The 16,929-nt window shown below is 49.2% G+C and overlaps 1 protein-coding gene across 3 annotated transcripts in view; it reads left to right on the forward strand.

Annotated features, from left to right (window-relative positions):
- The first annotated feature begins 74 nt into the window (after positions 1-74).
- Positions 75-16,929, forward strand: part of LOC148645158 (uncharacterized) — a 40,926-nt gene continuing 24,071 nt past the window's right edge. For all 3 annotated transcript variants that reach the window (XR_015928237.1, XR_015928238.1, XM_088612175.1), the window contains exons 1-2: positions 75-219; positions 1,452-1,613. Coding sequence is in view for 1 of the 3 variants with exons in the window: in XM_088612175.1 (XP_088468301.1) it covers positions 1,474-1,613 (140 nt within the window). In the remaining 2 variants the exon portion in view is untranslated. The remainder of the gene's footprint in view (positions 220-1,451; positions 1,614-16,929) is intronic.

The following is a 16,929-nucleotide window of genomic DNA, read 5'->3' on the forward strand; positions in this document are numbered from 1 at the left end:
GAGACAGGGCACAGGCGCGGCAGCTCGAGGAGGCGCGAGAGGCGCGCGGGCAGTCGGAGGGCGCGGAGGGCAGGGCGAGGAGCGCTTCCCGCCCGGCGCCGAGCGTCGAGCCCTGAGGGCTGCCTCGCCGCCGCCAAACCCGCCCGAAAAAGACCCGCTCGGCTCCCGGGAAGCCCTCATCGTCCTGAGCCGGGTTTTCTCTGGAAAGCAACGGAACAGGTAAAGAAATTTCCGAAGAAAACCACCTTTCCTCACCGTCGCGTTTGTGACAGTGAACGGAAAACATCCATCATCGGGTTATAGTCATTTTCCTTTCTACTTTTTTGTTTCACTACACATTAAAATCGGTACAAAGAATCTTCATATACAATGAATCTATAAAAAATCGACATCTTTTTGATATGTATTTTGCCATTTTGAAAACAGGTTTGAGGTGAAACGTTAAAGCGGTAATTTTGTTTTTCTTACCCACGGAATTTCGTTCCCGATCAGTTTGCTTTGCCCCGTGACCGAGCGCCTCCCCGCCACACAGAACAGGACACTAAATCATATTCAGGCATTACTCAACATTTGAAATAATTGACGGCTGTGTTCCAGAGTAATTTTAAATATCGTATGTTGCTCTATCCAGATGATTGTTTGCACGTAAAAAGAAACGAAATTCGGGTCTAGAGGACACCAGTAGCAAGTAGTTATTATTTCAATATTTTGGACGAGCCCGGACCGTGTTCCCGGTGTATGAAGAGGGCTGTTTCTGAAGCGAGCGGGCTCGCTGGTGAAGCTCAAGTTCAGTCCTTTCTGGACAGAAAAGAGCAACGTTTCGGCCGCGGAGCCTCCTTCAGGTGCGACAAGTCGTGTCTTTTTGCTTTTCTGCTCGGCGCGGAATAAACCTTTGCAGCTCCGTTATCGGACAGTCGTGTTTTCTCTCGCCTGGTCCCGATGCCCCAGTATAGTGAACATCGGTTTCCCTACGAGATTAATAAAGTATTATCTATCTGTCTAGACTGGAAACAGGCGCCGTCTCTCGGATGAGACGTCAAACCGAGGTCCGGGCTCTCCGTGGTCATTACAAATCCCAGGGCGTTTCTCGAAAAGAGTAGGGGTGTAACCCCGGCGTCCTGCCCAAAAATGTCTCCTAATAATCCCCCTCTATGAATTGGCTACATCACTTTGCTCTCCTCCTCCTCCCCTCCGACGGCAGGCGGAGCGACGCGCCCGTTGCAGTATTTCTCGGTCGCCTTTAATGGCAACGTCAACTCAAAGATTTGGTTCAAACCACCAAATGGAGACGGGCGTGCCGATAAGAGGAGCCTGCCGATGCGGGATTAACGCTAGGATGAGAGATTTTCTCTCGCCTCCGCCGCGCCCCCTGCCGGCCCGGGCTAGATGTGCATCTGCTCCAGGTCCCTGCAGGTGGGAGTTTCGTAACTGTGGTTCTGCATCCTGCTCAGGTGACGCCCCGCGGGGGTCAGCATGGGATCAACCTGTGAGAGAGCGGAACAGATTGGAGGATCATGGCCACTCGCCATGGACTGTGTCCACCACGATCTCCACACCACCCATGTCCTCTCGCCTTCAACTCACACAGCAAAGCAGATCCGTGCAGCTGATGCGTGAGTAAAAAAAGCTTACTGTATATCACAGTTTTATTATGACTCTGTGATATCAAGTCAACACCTTAACTTCTTCTTCAAAATCCTGGTAATCCTGGTAAAGTACCTCAATCTCACAGAGGGATATAACATCGAGGGGCAATCGTTGCAGTGTGTGCTTCTACATGATCTGGTATTAAAAACACCACAACCTGATGGTCTGAATAAAGAGTAGACTGATCTTGTTTTGTTACTTACTGGTTTAAGGGACAAAAAAGTGTCCAACGGTGTGTTTTTCACAACTCCTCCAACTCACCCATCTTCCAGCCACTCATCACAGGCAGCACAGTCCTGTACCGGAGCAGCAGTGCTGATTGGATGAGAGGCACGTCCCTCCTCACAGCCCCCTACCGGTGGAGCAGTGCTGATTGGAGGAGAGGCACGTCCCTCCTCAGAGCCCCCTACCGGTGGAGCAGTGCTGATTGGAGGAGAGGCACGTCCCTCCTCACAGCCCCCTACCGGTGGAGCAGTGCTGATTGGAGGAGAGGCACGTCCCTCCTCCACAGCCCCCTACCGGTGGAGCAGTGCTGATTGGAGGAGAGGCACGTCCCTCCTCACAGCCCCCTACCGGTGGAGCAGTGCTGATTGGAGGAGAGGCGCGTCCCTCCCCACAGCCCCCTACAGGTGGAGCAGTGCTGATTGGAGGAGAGGCATGTCCCTCCCCACAGCCCCCTACCGGTGGAGCAGTGCTGATTGGAGGCGAGGCGCGTCCCTCCTCACAACCCCCTACCGGTGGAGCAGTGCTGATTGGAGGCGAGGCGCGTCCCTCCCCACAGCCCCCTACCGGTGGAGCAGTGCTGATTGGAGGAGAGGCACGTCCCTCCTCCACAGCCCCCTACCGGTGGAGCAGTGCTGATTGGAGGAGAGGCACGTCCCTCCTCACAGCCCCCTACCGGTGGAGCAGTGCTGATTGGAGGCGAGGCGCGTCCCTCCTCACAACCCCCTACCGGTGGAGCAGTGCTGATTGGAGGAGAGGCACGTCCCTCCCCACAGCCCCCTACCGGTGGAGCAGTGCTGATTGGAGGCGAGGCGCGTCCCTCCCCACAGCCCCCTACTGGTGGAGCAGTGCTGATTGGAGGAGAGGCAATTCCCTCCTCCACAGCCCCCTACCGGTGGAGCAGTGCTGATTGGAGGTGAGGCGCGTCCCTCCTCACAGCCCCCTACCGGTGGAGCAGATCTTGATCACAACATGGAGCCCTCAGCACAGCACAGAGCCCTCAGGACAGAGCAAGTGATCTCAGAGTCAATGCACAGCCCTCAGGACGGTGCTGGTGATCTCAGACACAGCACAAAGCCCTTAGGACAGTAGTGATGGTCTCAGAGACAGTGCAAAGCCTTTAGGACTTTGCTGGTGATCTCTGAGACAGTTCACTGTCCTAAGAATGCTGCTGGTGAGATGTCACAAAACCCTCAGAACAAACTTTGTGAAAGTACTGTAAATCACCATGTGATCACAAACCCCTGGTCTCACCACGAGCCAGAGGGCTGGTTCCCACGAATGACGGCATGAAGCATTTGGACCTTACAGGCAGACTGAGACATTAGTAATGGTATTGTTCTCTAAAACACAAGTAGTTTCAAGAGTTTTGGGAAATAAAGGTCCAGAGGGTTTGTTTTTTTCTACATTTGATTTTTTATTCTGTATTAATCCTGTAGTAAGTCTTTCAGCAGGCAGCCCAAAGTTTATACTTTAATTCCAAGGTGCACTATAGTTAACACAGAGAAACAAAGGAGCGGCCATGTATAAGCTTTATTTTAGTTATTCAGTGAACCTTACATAAAGTATGATTTAGGGAACATGGTAAGATGTATACAGTTTTAATATGTTTTCATTGGTATTTTGCATTACATTTTGTTATTGATATTTATGTATAGATGTAGAAACAGGACCCAGTGTCCACACCAAATTCAATACAAATGGATAAGGTACACCGATGGTGATTACAAAGATGCCATGAACAGGACAAAAAAAATATTTTTCATTTTAGTTAACAAGGTCATTGATTGTTGTTATATAATATTTCGGGGGAATAACGACTATAAATATGACTGTAAATTGAAGGAGTTTAAACTGGGATCTTTGTTGCCACAGGTAAGAAAGTAATAATTACAACATGCATATGAATAGACTCTGTGGTGAAGTGTAACAGATCAGACGAGGTCAATACCTGTAGATTTACAGAAGCTTAAATAAGGTGCGACAGCACAGGCAGGCAGAGACACAGGCAGAGAAGAGAGAAGCACTTGAAAATCCATGGAAAGGAGACAAAACAAAAGGTATGATTTTTTTTATTTTATGCTTTTGAGTTTAGCTCACACCTTGGTACTCACCTTAGACACAAAGCTGACCATTGTTGCCTCCTGTGCCATGCTCATGCCCTGAACACGGTACCCGAAACAGCACCATGACCTACTGGACCCGTTCTCTGCATTCTCCGCTAAAACTCTGACGTTAGCAACAAAAAAAAGCTTTCAGCTGTGACCGGATGGGAACCAAAGTGCCCCCACGGATTTAGACATGCAGAAAAGCTGAACATGCTGAACTTAGAAACTGGACACAGTCACATTTGACATGGAAATATAAAACGGAGATAGTATAACACTGCGCACATAAACTGGACACAGACAGCCCTGATTTTCCAGAAATGAGAGAATCAGTTACTAAAGTGTGGACATAGAAACTGGACACAGGTAAACCTGTCTGTCCAGAGACGACATGCTCAGTGGTTTAACACTGGACATAGAAACAGGACACAGGCATCCCTGATTGTCTAGAAACGAGAAACTCAATAAGCATAGTGTGACAGAGGAGCCTGTCATAGGGTAAAGGTAGCACAGAAAATACAACATTGATACACCTTCCATTGAACTGTTGCTAGATAAGTTCCTGAGGGTGCACACTCAGGGCTTGACTTGTAACTGCTATTACCAAATTTCATATACATTCACGTACATAAACATACCTAATTTAATACATATTCATATACTTAAAAAAGGCATGAGTGAATATTGTGGTGTGAATGGAGAGCGCTCTCAAAATGAATGTTATTCACGGTTTGTTGGTTGTTGGTGGTTAGGTAGTGGCATATCAACAAAGAGAGAGAGAGAACAGGTAGGTAAGGAGGATTTACCTTTATTTGAATAATTCGTTTTGTTTCTTTTTTGGGGGTTTTGTTTTCTGGTGTGGGGGACTGGGAGCCATCTGAATATACTGCACTTGTTTTGCTTGGGTGCTTTTGCGGCGGAGCCAGTCTGAGATAAAACAGACCTACTTTAGCCTTGCTCAGGCCATTGTGTGACACATAATCTGGACAAAGAAACTGGACACAGGCAAACCTGGCTGAGGCTCACTTACCACAGTCTGAACAAGAAAATTGGACACAGGCAAACCTGGCTGTCCAGAGACGACATCCTCAGTGGTGTAACACTGCTAATAGAAGCTGGACACAGGCAGCCCTGCCTGTCCAGAATCGAGAGAATCAGTTACCAGTGTCTGGACATAGAAACTGGACACAGGCAGCCCTGACTGTCCAGACATGACGAGCGTAGATACCACAGTCTGGACAAATAAGACTGGACACAGGCAGACCTGATTGTCCAGAGATTAGAAGCTCTGTTACCACAGTCTGGACATGAAAACTGGACACGGGCAAACCTGTCTGTCCAGAGACAACATGCTCAGTGGTGTAACACTGCAAACCGAAACTGGACACAGGCATCCCTGACTGTCCAGATACGACATTCTCAGTTACCACAGTCTAGACAAGAAACCTGGACACAGGCAGCTCTGACTGTCCAGAAACGAGAAAATCAGTTTCCAGAGTCAAGACATAGAAACTGGACTCATGCAGCCCTAACTATCCAGAAACAAGAGGCTCAGTTACCACAGTCTGGACAAGAAAATTGGACACAGGTAAACCTGGCTGTCCTGAAACGAGAGACTCAGTTTCCAGAGTCTGGACATAGAAACTGGACACAGGCATCCCTGACTGTCCAGATACGACATTCTCAGTTACCACAGTCTGGACAAGAAACCTGGACACAGGCAGCCCTGACTGTCCAGAAACGAGAGGCTCAGTTTCCAGAGTTTGGACAAGAAAACTGGACACAGGCAGCCCTGACTGTCCAGAAACGAAAGGCTCAGTTACCACAGTCTGGACAAGAAAACTGGACACAGGCAGCCCTGACTGTCCAGAAAAGAGATGCTCATTTAACACAGTCTAGACAAGAAAACTTGTCACAGCAGCCCTGACTGTCCAGAAATGAGAGAATCAGTTTCCAGAGTCCGGACATAGAAACTGGATACAGGCAGCCCTGACTGTCCAGAAACGAGAGGCTCACTTACCACAGTCTGAACAAGAAAATTGGACACAGGCAAACCTGGCTGTCCAGAGACGACATGCTCAGTGGTGTAACACTGCTAATAGAAGTTGGACACAGGCAGCCCTGCCTGTCCAGAATCGAGAGAATCAGTTACCAGTGTCTGGACATAGAAACTGGACACAGGCAGCCCTGACTGTCCAGACATGACAAGCTCAAATACCACAGTCTGGACAAATAAGACTGGACACAGGCAGACCTGATTGTCCAGAGATTAGAAGCTCTGTTACCACAGTCTGGACATGAAAACTGGACACGGGCAAACCTGTCTGTCCAGAGACAACATGCTCAGTGGTGTAACACTGCAAACCGAAACTGGACACAGGCATCCCTGACTGTCCAGATACGACATTCTCAGTTACACAGTCTGGACAAGAAAGCTGGACACAGACAGCCCTGACTATCCAGAAACGAGAGGCTCAGTTACCACAGTCTGGACAAGAAAATTAGACACAGGTAAACCTGGCTGTCCTGAAACGAGAGACTCAGTTTCCAGAGTCTGGACAAGAAAACTGGACACAGGCAGCCCTGACTGTCCAGAAATGAAAGGCTCAATTTCCAGAGTCCGGACATAGAAACGGGACACAGGCAACCCTGACTGTCCAGAAACGAGAGGCTCAGTTACCACAGTCTGGACAAGAAAATTGGACACAGGTAAACCTGGCTGTCCAGAAACGAGAGGCTCAGTTTCCAGAGTCTGGACAAGAAAACTGGACACAGGCAGCCCTGACTGTCCAGAAACGAGAGGCTCACTTTCCAGAGTCCGGACATAGAAACTGGACACAGGCAGCCCTGACTGTCCAGATACGACATGCTCAGTTACCACAGTCTGGACAAGAAAACTGGACACAGGCAGCCCTGACTGTCCAGAAACGAGAGTCTCAGTTTCCAGAGTCTGGACATAGAAACTGGACACAGGCAGCCCTGACTGTCCAGAAACGAGAGGCTCAGTTACCACAGTCTGAACAAGAAAATTGGACACAGGCAAACTTGGCTGTCCAGAGACGAAATGCTCAGTGGTGTAACACTGCAAGCCGAAACTGGACACAGGCATCCCTGACTGTCCAGAATCGAGAGAATCAGTTACCAGTGTCTGGACATAGAAACTGGACACAGGCAGCCCTGACTGTCCAGACATGACAAGCTCAGATTTCACAGTCTGGACAAATAAGACTGGACACAGGCAGACCTGATTGTCCAGAGATTAGAAGCACTGTTACCACAGTCTGGACATGAAAACTGGACACGGGCAATCCTGTCTTTCCAGAGACGACATGCTCAGTGGGGTAACACTGCAAGCAGAAACTGGACACAGGCATCCCTGACTGTCCAGATACGACATTCTCAGTTACCACAGTCTGGACAAGAAAACTGGACACAGGCAGCCCTGACTGTCCAGACATGACAAGCTCAGATACCACAGTCTGGAGAAATAAGACTGGACACAGGCAGACCTGATTGTCCAGAGATTAGAAGCTCTTTTACCACAGTCTGGACATGAAAACTGGACACGGGCAAACCTGTCTGTCCAGAGACGACATGCTCAGTGGTGTAACACTGCAAGCCGAAACTGGACACAGGCATCCCTGACTGTCCAGATATGACATTCTCAGTTACCACAGTCTGGACAAGAAAACTGGACACAGGCAGCCCTGACTGTCCAGAATCAAGAGGCTCAGTTACCACAGTCTGTACAAGAAAACTGGACACAGGCAGCCCTGACTGTCCAGAAACGAGAGGCTCAGTTACCGCAGTCTGAACAAGAAAATTGGACACAGGCAAACCTGGCTGTCCAGAGACGACATGCTCAGTGGTGTAAAACTGCTAATAGAAGCTGGACACAGGCAGCCCTGACTGTCCAGATACAACATTCTCAGTTTCCACAGTCTGGACAAGGAAACTGGACACAGGCAGCCCTGACTGTCCAGAAACGAGAGGCTCAGTTTCAAGAGTCTGGACATAGAAACTGGACACAGGCAGCCCTGACTGTCCAGATACGACATGCTCAGTTACCACAGTCTGGACAAGAAAACTGGACACAGGCAGCCCTGACTGTCCAGAAACAAGAGTCTCAGTTTCCAGAGTCTGGACATAAGAACTGGACACAGGCAGCCCTGACTGTCCAGATACGACATGCTCAGTTACCACAGTCTGGACAAGAAAACTGGACACAGGCAGCCCTGACTGTCCAGAAACGAGAGTCTCAGTTTCCAGAGTCCAGACATAAAAACTGGACACAGGCAGCCCTGATTGTCCAGAAACGAGAGAATCAGTTACCAGTGTCTGGACATAGAAACTGGACACAGGCAGCCCTGACTGTCCAGACATGACAAGCTCAGATACCACAGTCTGGACAAATGAGACTGGACACAGGCAGACCTGATTGTCCAGAGATTAGAAGCTCTGTTACCACAGTCTGGACATGAAAACTGGACACGGGCAAACCTGTCTGTCCAGAGACAACATGCTCAGTTGTGTAACACTGCAAACCGAAACTGGACACAGGCATCCCTGACTGTCCAGATACGACATTCTCAGTTACACAGTCTGGACAAGAAACCTGGACACAGGCAGCCCTGACTATCCAGAAACGAGAGGCTCAGTTACCACAGTCTGGACAAGAAAATTTGACACAGGTAAACCTGGCTGTCCTGAAACGAGAGACTCAGTTTCCAGAGTCTGGACATAGAAACTGGACACAGGCAGCCCTGACTGTCCAGACATGACAAGCTCAGATACCACAGTCTGGAGAAATAGGACTGGAAACAGGCAGACCTGATTGTCCAGAGATTAGAAGCTCTGTTACCACAGTCTGGACATGAAAACTGGACACGGGCAAACCTGTCTGTCCAGAGACGACATGCTCAGTGTTGTAACACTGCAAACCGAAACTGGACACAGGCATCCCTGACTGTCCAGATATGACATTCTCATTTACCACAGTCTGGACAAGAAAACTGGACACAGGCAGCCCTGACTGTCCAGAAACGAGAGGCTCAGTTCCCAGAGTCTAGACAAGAAAACTGGACACAGGCAGCCCTGACTGTCCAGAAACGAGAGGCTCAGTTTCAAGAGTCTGGACATAGAAACTGGACACAGGCAGCCCTGACTGTCCAGAAACGAGAGGCTCAGTTTCAAGAGTCTGGACATAGAAACTGGACACAGGCAGCCCTGACTGTTCATATACGACATGCTCAGTTACCACAGTCTGGACAAGAAAACTGGACACAGGCAGCCCTGACTGTCCAGAAACGAGAGGCTCAGTTTCCAGAGTCTGGACATAAAAACTGGACACAGGCAGCCCTGACTGTCCAGAAATGAGAGGCTCAGTTCCCACAGTCTGAACAAGAAAATTGGACACAGGCAAACCTGGCTGTCCAGAGACGACATCCTCAGTGGTGTAACACTGCTAATAGAAGCTGGACACAGGCAGCCTTGCCTGTCCAGAATCGAGAGAATCAGTTACCAGTGTCTGGACATAGAAACTGGACACAGGCAGCCCTGACTGTCCAGAAACGAGAGGCTCAGTTACCACAGTGTGGACAAAAGAACGGGACACAGGCAAACTTGTCTGTCCTAAAAGGAGAGAATCATTTTCCAGAGTCTGGACATAGAAACTGGACACAGGCATCCCTGACTGTCCAGATACGACATTCTCAGTTAACACATTCTGGACAAGAAAAACTGGACACAGGCAGCCCTGACTGTCCAGACATGACAAGCTCAGATACCACAGTCTGGAGAAATAAGACTGGACACAGGCAGACCTGATTGTCCAGAGATTAGAAGCTCTGTTACCACAGTCTGGACATGAAAACTGGACAAGGGCAAACCTGTCTGTCCAGAGATGACATGCTCAGTGGTATAACACTGCAAACCGAAACTGGACACAGGCATTCCTGACTGTCGAGATACGACATTCTCATTTACCACAGTCTGGACAAGAAAACTGGACACAGGCAGCCCTGACTGTCCAGACATGACAAGCTCAGATACCACAGTCTGGAGAAATAAGACTGGACACAGGCAGACCTGATTGTCCAGAGATTAGAAGCTCTGTTACCACAGTCTGGACATGAAAACTGGACAAGGGCAAACCTGTCTGTCCAGAGATGACATGCTCAGTGGTATAACACTGCAAACCGAAACTGGACACAGGCATTCCTGACTGTCCAGATACGACATTCTCATTTACCACAGTCTGGACAAGAAAACTGGACACAGGCAGCCCTGACTGTCCAGAAACGAGAGGCTCTGTTTCTAGAGTCTGGACAAGAAAACTGGACACAGGTAGCCCTGACTGTCCATAAACGAGAGGCTCAGTTTCAAGAGTCTGGACATAGAAACTGGACACAGGCAGCCCTGACTGTCCAGATATGACATGCTCAGTTACCACAGTCTGGACAAGAAAACTGGACACAGGCAGCCCTAACTGTCCAGAAACGAGAGGCTCAGTTTCCAGAGTCCGGACATAGAAACTGGAAACAGGCAGCCCTGACTGTCCAGAAACGAGAGGCTCAGTTTCCAGAGTCTGGACAAGAAAACTGTACACAGGCAGCCCTGACTGTCCAGAAAAGAGAGGCTCAGTTTCCAGAGTCCGGATATAGAAACTGGACACAAGCAGCCCTGACTGTCCAGAAACGAGAGGCTCAGTTTCCAGAGTCTGGACAAGAAAACTGGACACAGGCAGCCCTGACTGTCCAGAAACAAGAGGCTCAGTTTCCAGAGTCTGAACAAGAAAATTGGACACAGGTAAACCTTGCTGTCCAGAGACGAAATGCTCAGTGGTGTAACACTGCTAATAGAAGCTGGACACAGGCAGCCCTACCTGTCCAGAATCGAGAGAATCAGTTACCAGTGTCTGGACATAGAAACTGGACACAGGCAGCCCTGACTGTCCAGAAACGAGAGGCTCAGTTTCCAGAGTCTGGACATAGAAACTGGACACAGACAGCCCTGACTGTCCAGAAACGAGAGGCTCAGTTTCCAGAGTCTGGACAAGAAAACTGGACACAGGCATCCCTGACTGTCCAGATACGACATGCTCAGTTACCACAGTCTGGACAAGAAAACTGGACACAGGCAAACCTGACTGTCCAGAAACGACATCCTCAGTGGTGTAACACTGCTAATAGAAGCTGGACACAGGCAGCCCTGCCTGTCCAGAATCGAGAGAATCAGTTACCAGTGTCTGGACATAGAAACTGGACACAGGCAGCCCTGACTGTCCAGACATGACAAGCTCAGATTTCACAGTCTGGACAAATAAGACTGGACACAGGCAGACCTGATTGTCCAGAGATTAGAAGCTCTGTTACCACAGTCTGGACATGAAAACTGGACACGGGCAAACCTGTCTGTCCAGAGAAGACATGCTCAGTGGTGTAACACTGCAAACCGAAACTGGACACAGGCATCCCTGACTGTCCAGATACGACATTCTCAGTTACCACAGTCGGGACAAGAAAACTGGACACAGGCAGCCCTGACTGTCCAGATACGACATGCTCAGTTACCACAGTCTGGACAAGAAAACTGGACACAGGCAGCCCTGACTGTCCAGAAACGAGAGGCTCAATTTCCAGAGTCTGGACAAGAAAACTGGACACAGGCAGCCCTGACTGTCCAGAAACGAGAGGCTCAGTTTCCAGAGTCTGGACATAGAAACTGGACACAGACAGCCCTTACTGTCCAGAAACGACATGCTTAGTTACCACAGTCTGGACAAGAAAACTGGACACAGGCATCCCTGACTGTCCAGATACGACATTCTCAGTTACCACAGTCTGGACAAGAAACCTGGACACAGGCAGCCCCGACTATCCAGAAACGAGAGGCTCAGTTACCACAGTCTGAATAAGAAAATTGGACACAGGCAAACCTGGCTGTCCAGAATCGAGAGAATCAGTTACCAGTGTCTAGACATTGAAACTGGACACAGGCAGCCCTGACTGTCCAGACATGACAAGCTCAGATTTCACAGTCTGGACAAATAAGACTGGAAACAGGCATCCCTGATTGTCTAGAAACGAGAGACTCAATTAGTGTGACAGAGGAGCCTGTCACTGGGTACAGGTAGCTCAAAAAATATAACATTGATACACCTTCCATTGAGTGGTTGCTAGATAAGTTCCTGAGGGTGCACACTCAGGGCTTGACTAGTAACTGCTATTACCTAATTTCATATATATTCATGTATATGAACATACCTAATTTCATACACATTCATATACTTAAAACTGGTATGAGTGAGTATTGTGGTGTGAATGGAGAGCGCTCTCAAAATGGATGTTATTCACGGTCTGTTGGTTGTTGGTGGTTAGGTAGTGGTATATCAACAGAGAGAGAGAGAACAGGTAGGTAAGGAGGATTTACCTTTATTTGAATAATTACTTTTGTTTCTTTTTTGGAGGTTTTGTTATCTGGTGTGAGGGACTGGGAGCCATGTGAATAGACTGCACTTGTTTTGCTTGGGTGCTTTTGCGGCAGAGCCCTTCTGAAATAAAACAGACCTGGTTTGGCCTTGCTCAAGCCATTGTGTGACACATAATATGGACAAAGAAACTGGACACAGGCAGCCCTGACTGTCCAGAAATGGAAGAATCATTTTCCAGAGTCTGGACATAGATACTGGACACAGGCATCCCTGACTGTACAGAAACGGAAGAATCTTTTTCCAGACTCTGGACATAGATACTGGACACAGGCAGCCCAGACTGTCCAGAATTGAGAAAATCAGTTTCCAGAGTCTGGACATCGAAACTGGGCACAGGCAGCCCTGACTGTCCAGAAACGAGAGGCTCAGTTACCACAGTGTGGACAACAGAACGGTACACAGGCAAACCTGTCTGTCCTAAAAGGAGAGAATCATTTTCCAGAGTCTGGACATAGAAACTGGACACAGGCATCCCTGACTGTCCAGACATGACAAGCTCAGATACCACAGTCTGGACAAGAAAACTGGACACAGGCAGCCCTGACTGTCCAGAAACGAGAGGCTCAGTTTCCAGAGTCTGGACATAAAAACTGGACACAGGCAGCCCTGACTGTCCAGATACGAGAGGCTCAGTTACCACAGCCTGAACAAGAAAATTGGACACAGGCAGCCCTGACTGTCCAGAAACAAGAGGCTCAGTTTCCAGAGTCTGAACAAGAAAATTGGACACAGGTAAACCTGGCTGTCCAGAGACGACATGCTCAGTGGTGTAACACTGCTAATAGAAGCTGGACACAGGCAGCCCTACCTGTCCAGAATCGAGAGAATCAGTTACCAGTGTCTGGACATAGAAACTGGACACAAGCAACCCTGATTGTCCAGAAATGACAAGCTCAGATTTCACAGTCTGGAGAAATAAGACTGGACACAGGCAGACCTGATTGTCCAGAGATTAGAAGCTCTGTTACCACAGTCTGGACATGAAAACTGGACACAGGTATCCCTGACTGTCCAGATACGACATTCTCAGTTACCACAGTTGGGACAAGAAAACTGGACACAGGCAGCCCTGACTGTCCAGAAACGAGAGGCTCTGTTTCCAGAGTCTGGACAAGAAAACTGGACACAGGCAGCCCTGACTGTCCATAAACGAGAGGCTCAGTTTCAAGAGTCTGGACATAGAAACTGGACACAGGCAGCCTTGACTGTCCAGATACGACATGCTCAGTTACCACAGTCTGGACAAGAAAACTGGACACAGGCAGCCCTGACTGTCCAGAAACGAGAGGCTCAGCTTCCAGAGTCCGGACATAGAAACTGGACACAGGCAGCCCTGACTGTCCAGAAATGAGAGGCTCAGTTTCCAGAGTCTGGACAAGAAAACTGGACACAGGCAGCCCTGACTGTCCAGAAACGAGAGGCTCAGTTTCCAGAGTCCGGACATAGAAACTGGACAAAGGCAGCCCTGACTGTCCAGAAACGAGAGGCTCAGTTTCCAGAGTCCGGACATAGAAACTGGACACAGGCAACCCTGACTGTCCAGAAACGAGAGGCTCAGTTTCCAGAGTCTGGACATAAAAACTGGACACAGGCAGCCCTGACTGTCCAGATACGAGAGGCTCAGTTACCGCAGTCTGAACAAGAAAATTGGACACAGGCAAACCTGGCTGTCCAGAGACGACATGCTCAGTGGTGTAAAACTGCTAATAGAAGCTGGACACAGGCAGCCCTGACTGTCCAGATACAACATTCTCAGTTTCCACAGTCTGGACAAGGAAACTGGACACAGGCAGCCCTGACTGTCCAGAAACGAGAGGCTCAGTTTCAAGAGTCTGGACATAGAAACTGGACACAGGCAGCCCTGACTGTCCAGATACGACATGCTCAGTTACCACAGTCTGGACAAGAAAACTGGACACAGGCAGCCCTGACTGTCCAGAAATGAGAGGCTCAGTTACCACAGTGTGGAAAACAAAACGGGAGACAGGCAAACCTGTCTGTCCTGAAAGGAGAGAATCATTTTCCAGAGTCTGGACATAGAAACTGGACACAGGCAGCCCTGACTGTCCAAAAATGACAGGCCCAGATACCACAGTCTGGACAAAAAACACTGGACACAGACAGCCCTGACTGTCCAGAATCGAGAAAATCAGTTACCAGAGTCTGGACGTAGAAACTGGACACAGGGAACCCTGACTGTCCAGAAACAAGAAAATCAGTTTCCAGAGTCTGGACATCGAAACTGGACAATGGCAGCCCTGACTGTCCAGAATCAAGAGAATCAGTTACCATTGTCTGGACATAGAAACTGGACACAGGCAGCCCTGACTGTCCAGACATGCTATCAGCAGCCCTGGCTGTCCAGAAACGAGAGGCTCAGTTACCATAGTGTGGACAACAAAACTGGACACAGGCAATCCTGTCTGTCCTGAAAGGAGAGAATCATTTTCCAGTGTCTGGATATAGAAACTGGACACAGGCAACCCTGACTGTCCTGAAATGATAGAATCAGTTTCCAGAGTTTGGACATAGAAACTGGACACAGGCAAACCTGTCTGTCCTGAAAGGAGAAAATCATTTTCCAGAGTCTGGACATATAAACTGGACAGAGGCAGCCCTGACTGTCCAGACATGACAAGCTCAGATACCACAGTCTGGAGAAATAAGACTGGACACAGGCAGACCTGATTGTCCAGAGATTAGAAGCTCTGTTACCACAGTCTGGACATGAAAACTGGACACGGGCAAACCTGTCTGTCCAGAGATGACATGCTCAGTGGTGTAACACTGCAATCCGAAACTGGACACAGGCATTTCTGACTGTCGAGTTACGACATTCTCATTTACCACAGTCTGGACAAGAAAACTGGACACAGGCAGCCCTGACTGTCCATGAGGCTCAGTTTCAAGAGTCTGGACATAGAAACTGGACACAGGCAGCCCTGACTGTCCAGATACGACATGCTCAGTTACCACAGTCTGGACAAGAAAACTGGACACAGGCAGCCCTGACTGTCCAGAAACGAGAGGCTCAGTTTCCAGAGTCTGGACAAGAAAACTGGACACAGGCAGCCCTGACTGTCCAGAAACGAGAGGCTCAGTTTCCAGAGTCCGGACATAGAAACTGGACACAGGCAGCCCTGACTGTCCAGATACAACATGCTCAGTTACCACAGTCTGGACAAGAAAACTGGACACAGGCTGCCCTGACTGTCCAGATACGACATTCTCAGTTACCACAGTCTGGACAAGAAACCTGGACACAGGCAGCCCTGACTATCCAGAAACGAGAGGCTCAGTTACCACAGTCTGGACAAGAAAATTGGACACAGGTAAGCCTGGCTGTCCTGAAACGAGAGACTCAGTTTCCAGAGTCCCGACATAGAAACTGGACACAGGCAGCCCTGACTGTCCAGAAACGAGAGGCTCAGTTTCCAGATTCTGGACATAGAAACTGGACACAGGCAGCCCTGAATGTCCAGAAACGAGAGGCTCAGTTTCCAGAGTCTGGACAAGAAAACTGGACACAGGCAGCCCTGACTGTCCAGAAAAGAGAGGCTCAGTTTCCAGAGTCCGGACATAGAAACTGGACACAAGCAGTTTGTGTCCAGTTTCCAGTTTTGTGTCCAGCAGTTTGACTGTCCAGAAACGAGAGGCTCAGTTTCCAGAGTTTGGACAAGAAAACTGGACACAGGCAGCCCTGACTGTCCAGAAACAAGAGGCTCAGTTTCCAGAGTCTGAACAAGAAAATTGGACACAGGTAAACCTTGCTGTCCAGAGACGAAATGCTCAGTGGTGTAACACTGCTAATAGAAGCTGGACACAGGCAGCCCTACCTGTCCAGAATCGAGAGAATCAGTTACCAGTGTCTGGACATAGAAACTGGACACAGGCAGCCCTGACTGTCCAGAAACGAGAGGCTCAGTTTCCAGAGTCTGGACATAGAAACTGGACACAGGCAGCCCTGACTGTCCAGAAACGAGAGGCTCAGTTTCCAGAGTCTGGACATAAAAACTGGACACAGACAACCCTGACTGTCCAGATACGAGAGGCTCAGTTACCACAGTCTGAACAAGAAAATTGGACACAGGCAAACCTGACTGTCCAGAAACGACATCCTCAGTGGTGTAACACTGCTAATAGAAGCTGGACACAGGCAGCCCTGCCTGTCCAGAATCGAGAGAATCAGTTACCAGTGTCTGGACATAGAAACTGGACACAGGCAGCCCTGACTGTCCAGACATGACAAGCTCAGATTTCACAGTCTGGACAAATAAGACTGGTCACAGGCAGACCTGATTGTCCAGAGATTAGAAGCTCTGTTACCACAGTCTGGACATGAAAACTGGACACGGGCAAACCTGTCTGTCCAGAGAAGACATGCTCAGTGGTGTAACACTGCAAACCGAAACTGGACACAGGCATCCCTGACTGTCCAGATACGACATGCTCAGTTACCAC

The sequence above is a fragment of the Lepisosteus platostomus genome, chromosome 19 (genome assembly GCF_059453375.1).
Source record: "Lepisosteus platostomus isolate fLepPlt1 chromosome 19, fLepPlt1.hap1, whole genome shotgun sequence".
Lineage (NCBI taxonomy): Eukaryota > Metazoa > Chordata > Actinopteri > Semionotiformes > Lepisosteidae > Lepisosteus > Lepisosteus platostomus.